Genomic DNA, 16,225 nt, shown 5'->3' on the forward strand with positions numbered 1-16,225 from the left:
CCCTCACCCCGAAGAGCCTCACCCCGAAGAGCCTCACCCCGAAGAGCCTCACCCCGAAGAGCCTCACCCCGAAGAGCCTCACCCCGAAGAGCCTCAGCCCGAACCACAGCCCGCCGAACACGTGGAGGACCCAGCTCCAGAAGAGCCTAATGCTGGGGCTGAAGAACCTGCCCCTCCACCACCGGCTCCCACTCAACAAGACCGTCGTCTGGTCGTTGTGACGCCTGTCAACGGGCCTGGCGTGAATCTGTGCAAGTTCATGATGAGCGCGATCGCGCTGGGCTATCCGTCACCGATTATCACGAACTGGGGCCGCGATCCCTTTGAAGCCTCCAAATGGAGGGGCGGCCCCAACCTGGCCAAAATCACCGGCATCTTGCGCTACCTTGACGCTGCACTTGACGAGGAAGCCCATCCCGACGACAAGCTACACGAGGACGACATTGTGATCATATCTGATGGCTTTGATGTCTGGTTCCAGCTGCCCCCAGAGGTCCTGCTACGACGCTTTCACGAGATCAACGCGCGTGCCAATGCGCGGCTTCGGGAACAGTGGTCCCAAGAAGACCCTATGCCGATGGAGCAGACCATTGTCTTCTCCGCGCAGAAACGGTGCTGGCCAGGCATTCCCGATGGCTACGATCTGCACTGCGAGGAGCTTCCCGAGAGTCCTCTTCCCGCCGATCTGTACGGGGATGCCACCGACATCATCATTGAAACAAGCAATCCCTACCAGCCCAACTTCCACAATGTACGTCCGCGGTTCATCAACGGAGGCACGTACATGGGCCCCGCAGGCGACCTGCGGCGCGCGTTTCGCCGTGGCTTCGACCAGCTCGACAGCAAAGCGGAATCAGGCATCAAGCTCTCCAGTGAGCAGGGCGTCTCGGGTCAAGTCTTTGGTGAGCAGGAGGTGTGGCGCACCTGGAGGCGGACGCAGTCGCTTGAACAAGGCAGCGCGACCACTCTGATGGAAAGGGACTTCGAATATCATATTGGGCTGGACTATACACAGGAACTGTCTCTGGCCACGTGCCACTCGGAAGATCACGGCGACATTGTCGCCCTGGGCAACCAATCCGCCGTCGACGAATACTCATCCAAGGCTGGGCTCGTACCGGCTCGCGTTCAGGGCGTACCTGAGGACATTGTCCACGTACGCAACCCTTTGGAGGGGTATGCCCCCGAGACGCAATGGGGTGACATGCCTCTCTACACGGATTTCTACACGCAGGCTGTCCCAGCCATGGTCCACCATAATGCATGGCAGCACGGCCTGAAAGAGCGCCGCTTCACTTGGTGGGATAGAATGTGGTTCTTCCCGTATCTTCGCGACATGGTTGCGAGCCGACTGAAGCCAGCCCCCCTGGAGCCCTTGGTGACGATCAACACGGAGGAAGGCGACATTGTGTACTGGGCGCCTCCATCAGATGCATTCAGGAGAAAGCCGAGGCTGATGGTGGGCAAGACTGCCCAGCCTCTGGAAGAGGCTTCCTTCGACGTGCTGTGCGCTGTGCCTGGGAAAACCGAAGCTTCCGACCCAAAGTGGTGGGATGAAGTATTCCGGGATGAAAAAGGGCCCATATGAGCAGGCGTGGAAAGAGATACTGTTTAACATCTGTACATTTCTTTTTCTTTTTCTCATGACGAACAAAGACGGCCTCTCGAGCAGCTAAAGTTGCCACGGGCATCTGCTGGACCCGGATCTTAAATAGCATGTATATATATACCTTGCTTTTGATTCACATTGCCTTATCATTTTGTCGTTCCCCGGCGTGTCTGCCCGTGGTGACCGTCGTATCCACCGCCAGCGCCGTCCTGGCCCGCAACGGATCGACCTGGTCTATCACGTACGCGTCCTGGTAGTGGTGACTCTTGTCAACCTCCCTCGATCCCTCTCTCCACAGTCGCTTCGTCCCGTCGCTGCCATCCTGGCTGTGCAGACTTTCCAGTCGCTGAAGCTGCATGTCGCTCGAGTTGCGGGCCGCCACTGATACGTTGATCTCGCGCGTCACGAAAATGGCCTCGAGGCGGTTCTTGAAGACAGGCCAGAAGACGGGAATCGACGCGCCGATGCAAGCAAAGTTCACCTCGAGCATGCCGAGCATGCAAAGCGCCGGTGCGTACCATGGATGATCAAAGGTAGGGTAGCTCATGGCCTTGTGCCTGACGGTTTCTGCCAGCCGAAGCGCGGCGAGCACGTTCGTGCTGCGGTTGTCAGTTGGACAGTCTTCACATCCCTCTGCAGGGAGACTTACATGACACCGAGCATGATAAGGACAATCAACCCGAGCTTCGTGCGGTGCTGGGTGCTGAGCCTGAAAAGCAGGGGCAGCGGGATAGCAAAGATGATCAGGTCCAGGCCAATGTTGACGATCGAATGTGTCAGGAAGATGGCGTAATGGCCGCTCACGTACTTGGACCCATATGCATAGCACGTCTTGTCTTCGACAGACCAGTCCCAGAACGCGTGCACAGGAAAGCAGGGCACCCACGCCATGAAGGAGGTGACCAACGCCCACAGTCCTACGACAACGAACATGGCAAGACAGACACGACGCTGTAAGCCGCGGTCGAAGATTCGCAGATACTGTAGGAGCAGACATAGCTTGATCAGCGCGACCGTGGAGACGAAGCTGCCATCGGCGACGTAAAAGAGCTTGAAGTACATCTGTCGCTTCGCGTCCGACATTTCAAGCAGATGGCTACCGAGTCCGCCAAGGCCAGGTACTTGGAAATCGGGCGTCAGCTTGTTCGCTTCCATGTTTCCCAATGACGCTTGCTGAAAGCGTAACTAGAACTTACACATGCACACGCATACTGTGCCAACGCCGCCCATAGTCTATTGTTCATCAGTCAGCCACTGCAAAGGTTGTTGGGTCCAGGCTGCTTTTGCACATACGATAACAAAGATCATACAGTAATCGTCCCATCCTGCCATGTTCATAATGCGAAATCTTGCATACAATCGCAACAGAACACATGTCGACGTGATGACCTACATACTCGGGGTCAGCGAAGCTGCACGAATCACGGTCGGATATGTAGTGAGTAACTCACGGTGAAGACGATTGTCATTCCGATAATGGTCGACTCTCGATTCCAGACGGGCAGAGGGGCCTGGAGATTGTCGACCGCCCCAATCTGGCCTTTCAGCGTGCCGTCTTGCGCCATCTCTGCTCACGATGCGCAAAGCCCAATGCCAGGCTGGAGGTGTAAAGAAGCGAGAAGAAAGGGACGACGGTGTCACGCTGCGATATCAAGGCAAAGAAAGTGCTCCATCACGCATGATTCAAGTGCTGTTTCACAGGATTGATACTACGCACTCCGTACAGTAGTCCAGATTCATTGTATGTGACAACGGCAAAGAAAGGGGAGCAACGGGGATCGTCGAGAAACAGCACAGACGTGCCCCTGCGTTGTCGTAAAAGCATGGACGATCCTTCTTCATTCGAGCCCTGAGGCATGGACCATGGCGACAGGGATCCCAGGCACGGCAGTCCGTCGACTCTCCACATCCATGAGGCGCCGTCGGAGATGGTGACGGGGGGGCCAATCGTATGCAATATTAGCCCACACCGTCGCGGGTCGAAGACGAGGGTAAATGCGGGCTCTTACAAGCTGTCACGGACGATTGCGGGTTTTGAAATCCCATTGTCCAACGACCGGCGAGTGGTGGGCGTATGTAGGATTCGGGACGCCGAGGGTTGAGGCTCGGCATCCAAATTGCATGTATGGATACGGAGTCGACTCCTTGAGGGAGGGTCAACGTGCAGCTTAAGTGCTCAACCCCGGGAGATAAGCAGCAAAGAGCCACTCGAGTCCAGTCGCTCTGTCATGTCACAAACGTGTCCAAGTCGGCTGCGCTGGACAGTCTTGATTGCAGCCCCGATCGCCCTCTTCCCCAATCTTTGGCACGGCGCGCATACATATAGACATGAATTTTTCCTTCACTTCGTCGTCTACATGTATTCTCTCAAATGCCTCCTGAATATCAGCCCATCCTGAACAACATATTTTGAGTCTGGACACGACATGGAGTTGACTGGAAGCAAGCAGGCACTTATAGACCAGGGCGTAGCGTCTATGCCTCATATTACATGTACTCAGTCAGTATTATAGCTCACTGTTTAAAAATCTGGAAATTTCGCATGATAGAACGAGGCTGGAGGTGAAACGGACATCTCATTGCCGGCATAACCTGCGGATCGTGCATGCGCACGGGACTGCGAGAGGATTAGCTTCGGTCGTCTAACTGAATGATCACCCCATTGGAACATAGTCCGAAGCTATGACACTTCTCCACCAGTTGAAACTGCTATTCTTGACAAAAGAGTGCTATAGAGGCATCCTGCTGAGTATACAAACAGGTTTAAGAAGCCTTCGGCCGCAGAGGAGTATTATCGACGCGGGACTAAGAAGAATGGAGGGGACTGTCAGATATCACAAAACGGACCACACGGTTTGGTTATCTTGCATTCGTCTTATGCTCGCTGGCTTGAATGCACTAATCGCGCCTTTGCTGGATACACCTTTTCTTCTCCATCATCCTCCTTCACTCCACTTGAGGTGCATCAGACTGTCGACTCCATGGTCACTTTTATTCATATTGCCTCCACCAGACCGTGATCGTTTCCTTCTTGCCCTCGCGAGCTTTCACGCATGCCGAACACTCGACGTCGGTTGTCTTTGACGTGTCCCTGGCGCCACCAATGCACTGACCGAAGCCTTTTCTGGCTCCCTCCTCGCAGGGGGCCTGGATGCTGTTGATAAGATTCCGCTTTTTGCAACCGACGCAAACAGAGTACTCTTTGATAGTATAGCACATCTTGTAGGCTTGGAAGTGGAAGTTGTCAGGGTGATCGTAGTTTGAGATGGTGCGTTTTGCTCTCGAGAAGACTGGAAGCTGAAGATAATCTGGACTTGGGTGCGGCGGCCTGGGAGGCAATATAGGCACCGTCGCCCCTGGGGATTCATCGGAGACAAGTCTACTCTATCACACTCCGGATCACACAAACAGTATGGAATGACTCTGACGAGCATGAAAGGAGTGTACGTGAGCCTGGGCAGGAACATCAAGTTCCACGATGACACTAGCAGGTAGGCGGACGTAAGACCACTCGACAATGTGCTATCATTCCTGGTTGGCTGTACGGGCTGTGAACTGTCAGCTTGTTAGACTGTTCTGGATGTATTCGCTTCTGTTGGCTTCTTTCGCCAACCGCGTGCAGTGCCAGTGGAAGACTACGCGAATGGGTATCACCAGCGAGCACACTATCCTCCCCTATTCTTCGGCGATGCGACCCTAGCCCATTATTTGTTCGCTTCATGTTATCAAGCTTCAGACACATGTGGAATGTGCTGATACTCAAAGTGCTACGTCCAGGGCGCATCACACGTTAAACAAACTGTGACGAGAGGAAATGTGGCACCACAATCTCTTGTGCAGTGATACTCGCTTACAACCGTGAGACTTCCCTTGCAGCCTGTGACCGACCCCCCAGCCGATTTGGAGGCCCTGAATTAGCTGCATTTCTTAGGCGACCGAAAATGCATTCAGGAAATCAATCTCAAGGCAGAATTCGTAAAATACACCATGAGCAACTTAGAGAGTGATCCGTTCAAGACATTGTGGCTCGAACCATGGCTGATACCCGACCAGTGACAATCGAAGACAGGTTCCCCAATGACCTAGTTTTGCCCGCCGATGTTATTCGTCCTGTTCCGTATACTGCAAAGCTACTGTGTACGCACGACACCACAGTCATGCGGCCTACGAAGCCCGGGCTCTGACCTTCTCTCTCGCCAGATTGAGGGCACTGCCGTCTTCATGGCAGCAGGGTGCATGAAGCCGGGTCATATAGCATGGACAGTTTGAAGGCAGTTGAATGTAGAGTTGTGCTCTGGCTACAACGAGCTGGAGATATTGCCGCTCTTTCGAACAACATCACAGTTACAGTATCGAATCTGGCCTGTCACACATAGGTAGTATTGTTTGTCTACCAGGAGAGATACATTCCACAAGAGAGCTGAAGATATTCAACAAAATTGCCCCACTGTTGAATTAGAAGTATCGTTCCTTGGAAGTATCTCGCATTCCCTGTGCTGGCCCCAGCTCTGCTAGCCGCAAGACCATTTTCTCTTGTTTCGGGAGTCCCGCTTCATGAGATAGTCCGCTTAGGCCCGTCCAGCCCTCGCTTGGTCGCGAGCCTTCTTTTCTTCCTCGGCTGCAATACATTCAGGACACACCCAATTGTATACCCGCCTTTCGTCTGAGATACCGAGACTACATTTGCCAAGGCCGTTTTCCCTGCCCTCCTCGCAGCCCACGTTGAGGACTCTCAGGTGTTTTGCCTTGCCGCAGCGGCAAAGTTGAGAGTGCTTGATTATATAACACATGATCAAGGCTTTGGTTCAGGTGTATTTTGTAAGATGGTGTTCAATTGGATGTTGTAAGATGGTGTTCAATTGGATATTGTGCTGCTATCGAGAGATACTAGACGTCTAGGTACCGGCCAGCCGTAGGAACTATATAGACACGAGTGGACACTGTGATTCAACGTACAAGACTATCAGGGCTGCGGGTCAATCAATCAGTCCAAATCTAGGGGTCTCATCTGACTGATTGACAGCTATCCTGCACACTATGTTGTTGACTGTTTGGTCTGGTACTAATAGATGTGAATCAGATTTAATAGGATTCGTCTGTGACTAAATAAGCTTAGTGATAGATAATAAAAAGATATATATGAATAGAATGAGGCTTGTGGTAACGAACGGTTGGCAGCTATGTGTGGTTATAAGGAAGGTAATGGCCTAAGACGCTGAGTGGCCGGCCGGCGAAGTCAAGAATATAGGTCAAGGATCACAACATGAAATTTGAAGGTTAACGTGACGCCAGAGGATATTTTAGCTTTGTTAATGCTACTGTGGATATTCAAGTATAGGATATAGTAATATTATTCCGCTAAGTATCGCGCACTTATTATCAAGCGTCGAGGAACATCCGAAGGTGAGACAGCTAATCAGAGACCTGTTCAGATAGATTGATTGATTGAAGGCCCCAAAATGCCTGATCTTCTGACTATTATTTGCGAAGGAGGAAGATGGTCTGATTGACCCGCAGCCCTGAGGACCATTCTCTCCTGTCTCAGGGGGCCGCCTGCATGTGAACTGCCACTAGACCCTGCGCCTCTTTGCGTTGCGCTCCTTCTCTTCTTCGAGAGCTATAAGATGAAGACATTGAGCGCACGTCTGCTGGGATACCTGTCCTCTGGAACCAAGACCGTCACGGCACCGGCCAATGCCGTCTTTGGCGCCCTTTCCGCAGGCCACGGCGGCGGCGTTTATGAGATCTTGATGGTCGCAGAATGGGCAATAGGAATAGGTCTTCATTTCATAACACATAATGAAGGCTTTGGTTCGGGAATTTGATAAGATTCTGTGCAATTGGATGTTGTGCTGTTGGATCAAGTGTTATGCTGCTGCCGAAAGATATACTAGACGTCTAGCTAACGGCCGGGCCCCAACAACTATTTAACCACGAATGGCCACTGTGATTCATCGTTCTTCCATGCTCATGCCTGTTCTACTAGTCCTTGTGCCTCTTCGTGTTTGCGTCATGAGCTTTCTCTCCTCTTTCAGGGGGCCGCCTGCATGTGAATTTCCACTACTTGCGCTTCTTTTTGCCGCTAGAGCCTTGCTCTTCAGCCTGGATACGTGCAATGCATGCATCGCACGGCTGGTCGAATAGCTGGTCTCTGACTTTAAGACCGACATAGCATCGGGACAAGCCGTTCCTGAGGCCCTGGGCGCATTTCCAGGTGTCGACGTCCTGGTATCTCAGGCTGCGGCAGTAGGGGCAGTAGAGATACTTCATGTGTTTATTGCACATGATGAAGGCTTTGGTTCGGGAGTTGGGTAAGATAGTGTGCGATGGGATCTTGTGCTGTTGGATGTTGCGCTGTTGGATGTTGTGCTGGTGTCGAAAGATGCTAGACGTCTAGGGACCGGCCCTCCCCAGCAATTATATAGGCACGGATGGTCACTGAGATTCAACGTACGTCCATTTTCATGCCTAATCACATGTGTACAAATACAATGAGTGTTCTCGGATTCACGCAAAGTAGATCCAGTAAGTCGGTGTTCTCAGTCGTTCGTTGGGCCATGACTTGGAAGACCGTGGATGAGCCTGAATAAACGAATGCACGGCGGCACGGGTACACGAGCGGGCGTTCGGTCACTAGTAACATGCCAAATCGATGATCAAGATAGCAGAATCCTACCAGCCAGGACTGTAGAACCGTTGTGGCAGTTGTTCACTGTCCCACGACAATGATGTTGAGTTGCAAGGGCGTCAGTGAAAGACCAAGGCAAGATCTCTGAACCACTGAGGCAGCTATTCCAAAGCCATCAATCATGTAACAGCCGTGGGCAACGCCCATCTGGTCCCGCATCTCAGAACACCTATTGCCACCAAGCACGCAGTCTGTCCCAAGGCATTGGAATTCATAAGCATCTTGTTTGGTTCGCATCATACATCAGACACATGTACTAGGTGTGACTATCGCAAAAAGCCTGGTCTGAAGCTCCATACCGCCGTGCCCGACCTGATGTCTCATGAACAATACTGCTTCTGCACAATGCCACATGCCCGTACCGTCCCGGATCAGTACTCCAAGATCGACCAGGTCTCGTCATCGACAGTCGTGTAGATCAGCCCTTGCCCCAACAACTCCTCTGCCGCCTTGAGCACATCATTCATCGACATGCCTGTCCCACTGACCACATTGTTCAGGTGCACACCCTCATTCCCGCCCGACGCCGAGTTCATGTACGTGTGCATCCGTCTCGCCAAGTTGGAGCACCCGGACAGTTTGCTGTTGGACTGTCCGCCCATGCCACCCGCGCCAGCGCCACCATCAATGAACATGCCGTCGCCGTCGCCACCGTTATCGCCAGGTTGGGGCTTGGTGAAGTACAAGTGAACATATGTCGCCTCCAGCATGTGGTAGTTGACCTCGTTGGGATCCGTGATGAGGCGAATCAGGTGCGCACTGACGTAGCGCTTCCCGCTGAAACTCTTCAGTCGCCCGAACACGCGGACGTGCTGGTCCACCTCGAACCCCGGGTTTGTTGCCTCGTGCTGCTTGTCGACGTCGATAAACTTTTTGACCTCGACAGTGCCGGTGCCATCGTCTATGCGGATTGTGATGTTGGTGGGCTGCGGGTTGATTGAGCGGACTTGGCCGACGGCTGTGATCTGAGTGACGGTCTGGCCGTCGATTTTGAAGTCGGCGCCAGAATAGGCTTCATCGGCTTCGAGGATCTGCTTCACCGTGACGGGTCGAAGAGACTCGTCTTGGAAGTTCTGTGAGGTCAGCTTGGCTGCTGGCACGAGACTACAGTATAGGAAGACGCACCTTTTGGCCTCCACCGCCTTGGCTGCCTTGCTGTGAGCCTCCTGCAAAGAAACCGCCGGAATCATCACCACCTTGGGCGCCGAAGCCTGTCTTTGTGTATCCACCGTATGCTGCTGTGGTGTCTGTCAGCATCTGTGTCCTCCACGGCATCCATGAAGGGAAATCCTACACATGATGGGAGATGATGTGCGATGAGCGTGAATGATGATGTTCAAATTTGGGGAGACGCGTCGAAACGCGTTCCCGTTAAGTGCTGTCACCATGTACCCCGCGATCGTGGCGCCACTGCAGCACCAGCCACAGCACCAGCCACATCTTGAGCACTACGAGCTAACGTACCTTACTCCTCAGCCACGAGCTCTGAACATCAGGCACCGTCAGTTCATGAACAGATATTCGCGCTGAAAGGTGATTCTCTGTCGGCATGTGTCTGCTGAGAGAATCCCATAGTCCCTTGAAACAACAGTATCTTGTTATTGCATGCAGTACAGCGTGGACCAATCCTCCCATGCAACAGAAGTCTCGCCTCATGACAACAGCAGTGGGAATGAATGAATGAATGCCAGCTTCGCAGATCACTGCTTTGTACAGTCTATCCAAAGCTCGCCATATCAACAAGTCGAATGTCCAGTGACGAGGACGTTCGATGAGAGTCGCGATCATTCTGCGGAGTCTTGGGGATTAGCCTCGGCTGGCAGGGGTCTTCCGGCCCGGCGTGATCGGCCCCAGAACCACGACGCATCACGGCTGCTGCTCCCAACTCCCGACATCAACAAGTCATCCAACCCTCCTCTCCGTGCCTCACTGCTGTACATTTTAACCCACATAATCACGAAAGCGCTCAACATTTATTCATTTCAACTCTCTTCAGCCGCGATCCGTGTTTGCTCCGATCAAGACGTCATCGTACCATCGACACCGACCTCCATCCAAGACACGCAATGGTTAGACAGACTGCGAGTCTGCCCATAATCCCCCTTCCCCGAGGCAGCGTTCTGCTCCCCGGCCTCATCCAGAGAGTCACCGTCACATCGAGCCGACCGGACATCCCCGCCCTTCTCGCGCACGTATACGAACGCGCCGCAACAAAGGGGCCTGATGGTCGGATAGATGCCGTGCCCATCGCGTGCGTGCCGCTCGCATCGCCACATGTCGGCCCCAACGGGCAGCTCCTCATCAGCAATGGCGAGGAGGTTGACAGCACGCAATTGGAGGATATCAACCCTGCCACGGCGCGCAAGTCTGATCTCTTCAACTTTGGTGTAGCTGCAAGGATCGTCGGTATCGACGGACGGGGTCAGGGCGAATTCGCTCTACGGGTCGAGGGCACGGCTCGTATCAGGCTTGACAGCATCACACAAGAGCGGCCGTTTTTCGAGGGCAGTGTGACATATTTCAACGATGATAGTAGGTCCATCCACGCCCAAGGGCGGTTGTTACCATGCTAACAGGGAATCAGTTTTACCTGCCGATAAGCAGTTGCATGAGCTCTTCGCGCTCCTCAAGTCGCGGGCCCGCGAACTCGTCACAATTCTTCGAATATCATCTCTCCTCCCACGAGCAAAGGGTGGTCCTCCATTGGCACCATCGGTTACAAAGCGTCTCGAGACCCTCATCATGCGACGCGAGTTCAAGGAAGCTGGTATCCTGGCGGACTTTATGGCAAATCTGGTAGAGACCACCCACGAGGAGAAGCTCGAGGTCCTGGCGGCGCTTGATGTCAAGGTGCGCATCACCAAGGTCATCGAGCTGCTGGAGCGCCAGGTCGGGGGCATCAAGAACAACTTCAAAATCACAACCTTCACCTCGGTGCCGGTGCAGATCCTCGACCGACTCAACGAGAACCCTTCCCGCCGGCAGAACCAATTCCCAAACATGCCAGGCGTCGGGCTGCTTCCGCCTCAGGGTCAGATGCCAGGGGGTAACGACCAAGACGGTGACCAGGAAGCGAGCGAACTGGACGAGCTGAAGCAGAAACTGCAGAACGCCAAGCTTCCGCAGGAAGTGCAAAAGACGGTCGATCGCGAACTCAGGCGCTTGCAGAAGATGATGCCGATGAATCAGGAGTACCAGGTGACGCGTAACTGGCTCGAGACCTTGTCCGAGATCCCATGGGCAGCGGTCACCGACGATCGCCTAGGTCGGGACACGCTAGCCAGGGCCCGGAAGCAGCTCGACGATGACCACTATGGTCTGGACAAGGTCAAGAAGCGCCTGATTGAATACCTCGCGGTCCTCCGTCTCAAGCAGTCCATCAACGATGGCGTTAACGAAAAGATCCTGAAGGCGGAGCAAGAGGAAGGATCCGCTGCGGCCACAGAGCAGGTCGAGGAGGTTGAGAATGGTGACCGTCAGCACACGCCAGCCCCTGCTCACAACTCGCCAAAGCTCGAACTGCTCAAGTCACAGCGCATGGTCGACAAGTCGCCCATCATGCTCCTCGTGGGTCCTCCAGGAGTCGGCAAGACGAGTCTGGCCAAGTCTGTGGCGACTGCGCTCGGTCGCAAGTTCCACCGCATCTCACTAGGCGGCGTTCGGGACGAAGCAGAAATCCGCGGTCACAGGAGGACATATGTCGCCGCCATGCCTGGCCTCATCGTCCAGGGTCTGCGCAAGGTGGGCGTTGCGAACCCAGTCTTCCTGCTCGACGAGATCGACAAGGTGGGTGTCGCAAGCGTGCACGGCGACCCGTCTGCCGCCATGCTGGAGGTGCTCGACCCCGAGCAAAACCACACTTTCCACGATCACTACGTGGGCATGCCCATCGATCTGTCCAAGATCCTGTTTATTGCTACAGCTAACTCCCTCGACACGATCCCCGCACCACTCCTGGATCGCATGGAGACCATTTACATCCCTGGCTACACGACGCTCGAGAAGCGTCACATTGCTATGCAGCACCTTGTTCCCAAGCAGATCAAAGTGAACGGGTTGGCTGAGGATCAAGTCATCTTCGACCAGGACGTCGTGTCCAAAATCATCGAGGCATACACCCGTGAGGCAGGCGTTCGCAATCTGGAGCGTGAGATTGGCTCCGTGTGCCGCGCCAAGGCTGTGGAGTTTGCCGAGGCCAAGGATGCCGAGCAGCTCGACTCGTACAAGGCCCAGCTGTCGGTCGACGATGTCGAGAACATTCTTGGAATAGAGCGTTTCGAGGAGGAGATTGCAGAGAAGACCAGCCGCCCCGGGGTGGTGACCGGACTCGTCGCGTACAGCTCCGGTGGCAACGGCAGTATCCTCTTCATCGAAGTGGCAGACATGCCTGGGAGTGGTCGCGTGCAGCTCACTGGCAAGCTTGGTGATGTGCTCAAGGAGAGTGTCGAGGTCGCGTTGACGTGGGTCAAGGCGCACGCTTTCGAGCTTGGACTCACCCCGGAACCGACCACGGACATCATGAAGGAACGCAGCATTCATGTCCACTGCCCCTCGGGCGCCATTCCAAAGGATGGACCCAGCAGCGGTATAGGCCAAGCCATTGCCCTCATCTCGCTGCTCTCTGGCAAGCCCGTCCCGCCGACGATGGCCATGACGGTATGATGCTCTCTATTCCACTATCTACTCTAGATATGTACTAACCATGAGGTCGCACAGGGTGAGATTTCTCTCCGTGGCAAGGTCACAGCCGTCGGAGGCATCAAGGAGAAACTAATCGGCGCGCTACGGGCGGGTGTCAAGACTGTGTTGCTCCCGGCCCAGAACCGAAAAGACGTCAAGGACCTGCCCGCAGAGGTCAAGGATGGGCTCGAGATCCTCCATGTCAGGTGAGTTTCCCTCATACATGCACCGCGATCATGCACTAGAGGACGTGTATCGCTGACGCGCCGCTTTCACAGCCACATCTGGGAAGCCATCCGGCTGGTCTGGCCTGACTCGCATTGGGCTGCCGACAGCAATTACGCGGGCATCGAGAGCCGCCTGTAAGATGTCTGGGTGTCGCGTGGTCATCTCACACGTGTGCAAAATCGTGGCATCCCCGAGAATGAGCTTGTCGCGTCTGAGAAACTGGGTGGCTTTCACCAACGAAGGTGTGTGTGAAGCAGTACGGGTGTGGTGTGGTGTGGCGTGGCGTGGCTCTTGGAGGGTGAGTGTCTCTGGTTGTTTTCAAGCCAGCATGTTCTTGATCCTGTCTTTGTTTGAGGCGCAGCTCGTTGGACCAGAGAATTCATGTACACTCTTGTTGTATCATATGCAATTGCTCGCCTGGTATTGAGGTGACTCTTGTTGCTTTCACGAAGCCTGTGGCTCCAGCTACGTACTGCCCTACCCTAGACTTGGCCCACGGGTACGGTACTGCATGGACTAGCAGACTGCCATGACTCGTCTCGCATGAATATCTTCGGATGAATCCGCGAGATCCGTGGCTATCGCTTGCGGAAATCAATGACGTGCCCTTGGAGGGGGGTGAATTTCAAAGTTGCATCTGCCAAGCAGCGTCCAGTAGTCGTCGGGGACTTTGAAAAGCATTGTGAAATTAGACTCTGATGCTACGCAGTCTAGACCGACCAGGACGTCATTGGATAACAAGGTATGGTGGACTAGGGAGTGTGGCCCAGGCTACCGGGTTTCCTGCACGATGCACATGTACTGTACATATTGCCGGGGGCACTGATTCCCTACTCCGGTGAGAACGGTCCAGACGGAAGAATTGTGATGAGGTGTGTTGTCTGGTGGCCTCTGAAAACCTTGGCGGGTTCTGAAATTTTACTTGTTCGTTCCCGAGAGTGGCTTCCACGAGGGCGCGATATCGGCATCTGTTCCCGACGAATGCGCCCACTATGTAGTACTACGTACCGTACTACGGGACTGTCGCGAGACTGACAGACTTGCAATTGACTGTGGCACCCACGGGGTCTAGGCACGTTGTTTATCGGGAACAGGGTCATTCCCAGGTCGAAGCGGGGATTTTAACGGTGGACACGGCGGAGAGATTGAATGTCCCCCATTTCGTCAATTTTTCCGAGCCTTTTCAATCAAACTGCGGGACTGGTTGCTGAGCTGGTTGCCGGAACGAGGCATGCAGGGGGGCCATCTGACATCAAATAGTACTAGTAAACCGAGGCATCACATTCATGATTCGAGGGCCCCCCAGTATTTGACATGATGTCCTGACTCCTACGTCAAAACGTATGTTTTCGACGGAGTAATTCATTTGATCAGTGGGGACCCCAGCTCGTGCGTAATTTGATGGAGAGCAGATGCTGATCAAACACCCAACTCTCAGCTCTAACTGGAGTCTTTGAGTTTGACAGGTGACAGACATGGTCCCTCCATGGTTGTCAGTGAAATGAGCATAGCATTCAAGTATAGTATAGTCATCATCTACTGAAGACTGGATGCTACTCGCTCGGAGGCATACGTAAGGCTCCCGAGTTTTATCATGCCTGGCACTCTCCATGCAGTGTCTTGCAGGGCAACGATTACACTCCAATTACTGGAATAAGAGACCACGTTCACACATGGGGTTCGCGCGCCAATGCCATTTGATAGGGGTCAAGGCGGGATATGGAGTCAACAAAAGGCAAGGTGACCTGTCACACGCATCTTTGTCCGAAAAGGGCAAGCGACGTCCTTCAGCAACCCACAGGCACACTGGTGACTGGTTATCAAAGTTGAACGAAAAGCTGATATGACATGGACTTACTATTCTACGCAGTCGTGTATCTGTAGTTAATTCTTAGAGGGGACAAAAACTGATTTGTCACTTGCGTAGGGTAGGATCGTGCGGCCCCGAAGCAAATTATTACGGAGTAGGCATTTCGGCATTTTGGCCCCTGCCAAGAAAGAAGCTTCTGAGTTCATGTTGAACAATAACTTGGATTCATGATTGAGGAAGAGAGCGCAAGTGTGGTGACACGTAGGCTGCAGTGCTCGCCACACCTCCCGTTCGCCTAGTCAGTCACCTGTCCTGATCCTGAGGGAGATGAGATCTGTTCGTGTGGAGAGGTGGGAGGGACCTCGTAGATCGCATGCCATGGGTCATGGGTGGTGGCACGAGCTGACATGCGGCCAGGGTAGCCATGCATTAATTACGTCTTGTGACCTTGATATCTGCTTGGCTGATACCTTGGGAACGTCCCTTTTCATCCAGTTTAGAACTTCAGACTTTGATTGACGGCCCCGTACATTAATTACCTCGTTATCGTCATCGTCTTCGTCCGTGTCGACTGATAACAACCAACAGACCCGGGGTAGGGACGCTCGGCGCAGGGTGAAGCACCTGTAACAATACGGGCAGGTTTCTGCAGGTTAAGATCTGTATGCCACCTATATTGGGGGTGACTGCCGCGTCGAGTCGTCGACTACAGATACATGCGTCGACGAAATCTGGCTGGTCCATCGACACCAATGTAGCCCATGTTCTTGCGGGATGATAGGGGATGCGTAGCTTTACAAGTGCAACGTACTATGTACGTAGTAGTAGTATAGGGCTGTCCGAGGCCTGACATAATTGAAGGCTCTGCCGCACTCTGAGAGGTCCCAGAAACCTTTCAAGGTTATTATATTGCTGGGGAACGTAGTCTCGTTTCGAGTGACTGTCGACACCTTTCATTTCGCATGCGTACGAATCCGAACATTTGTGAGCAGGGAATCCCTAGCAACCCTCACAGGGGATCGATCCCCAGCCCGACATGAGGCCCTGACATGAGGCCCCGACATGAAAGGGCTAAGGCTACGTTCGGGTCTTCACGTGCATGTATGACCGCCTGCGGGCGCAGGGTGGTCTAAAGTATCTTACCAAGATCCACAACGAGTTCAGAAATGAGGTAGACAAGCGCTGGTGAATCCAGTGTGGACGGACATGC

At 53.7% G+C, this 16,225-nt stretch overlaps 4 protein-coding genes across 4 annotated transcripts in view; 2 read left to right on the forward strand and 2 right to left on the reverse strand.

Moving 5' to 3' along the window:
* F5Z01DRAFT_642313 (uncharacterized protein) overlaps positions 1–1,759 on the forward strand; it is a 1,953-nt gene extending 194 nt beyond the window's left edge. Inside the window, exon 2 of the mRNA XM_046262627.1 lies at positions 18–1,759. Coding sequence (XP_046123024.1) covers positions 260–1,588 — 1,329 coding nt within the window. The 5' untranslated portion in view covers positions 18–259 and the 3' untranslated portion in view covers positions 1,589–1,759. The remainder of the gene's footprint in view (positions 1–17) is intronic.
* On the reverse strand, positions 1,666–3,319 carry F5Z01DRAFT_25102 (uncharacterized protein). Its single transcript, XM_046258492.1, has 5 exons — positions 3,061–3,319; positions 2,903–2,998; positions 2,806–2,842; positions 2,259–2,730; positions 1,666–2,208 (listed from the first exon to the last, which is right to left on the reverse strand). The coding sequence occupies exons 1-5, from the start codon at positions 3,172–3,174 to the stop codon at positions 1,743–1,745; spliced, it is 1,185 nt and encodes a 394-aa protein (XP_046123025.1). The 5' UTR covers positions 3,175–3,319; the 3' UTR covers positions 1,666–1,742.
* Positions 3,320–8,668: 5,349 nt separating this feature from the next.
* Positions 8,669–9,554, reverse strand: F5Z01DRAFT_669833 (uncharacterized protein; the record flags this gene model as incomplete). Its single annotated transcript, XM_046264478.1, has 2 exons — positions 8,669–9,370; positions 9,423–9,554. 2 exons carry the CDS (start codon positions 9,552–9,554, stop codon positions 8,669–8,671), a joined length of 834 nt encoding a protein of 277 aa, XP_046123026.1.
* Positions 9,555–10,224: 670 nt separating this feature from the next.
* Positions 10,225–13,630, forward strand: F5Z01DRAFT_25190 (ATP-dependent protease La). The gene is made up of 3 exons (XM_046258506.1): positions 10,225–10,829; positions 10,882–12,953; positions 13,005–13,630. Exons 1-3 carry the CDS (start codon positions 10,364–10,366, stop codon positions 13,185–13,187), a joined length of 2,721 nt encoding a protein of 906 aa, XP_046123027.1. The 5' UTR covers positions 10,225–10,363; the 3' UTR covers positions 13,188–13,630.
* Positions 13,631–16,225: the final 2,595 nt, after the last annotated feature.

Source organism: Emericellopsis atlantica (genome assembly GCF_019669845.1).
Source record: "Emericellopsis atlantica unplaced genomic scaffold F5Z01scaffold_1, whole genome shotgun sequence".
NCBI classification, from domain to species: Eukaryota; Fungi; Ascomycota; class Sordariomycetes; order Hypocreales; family Bionectriaceae; genus Emericellopsis; species Emericellopsis atlantica.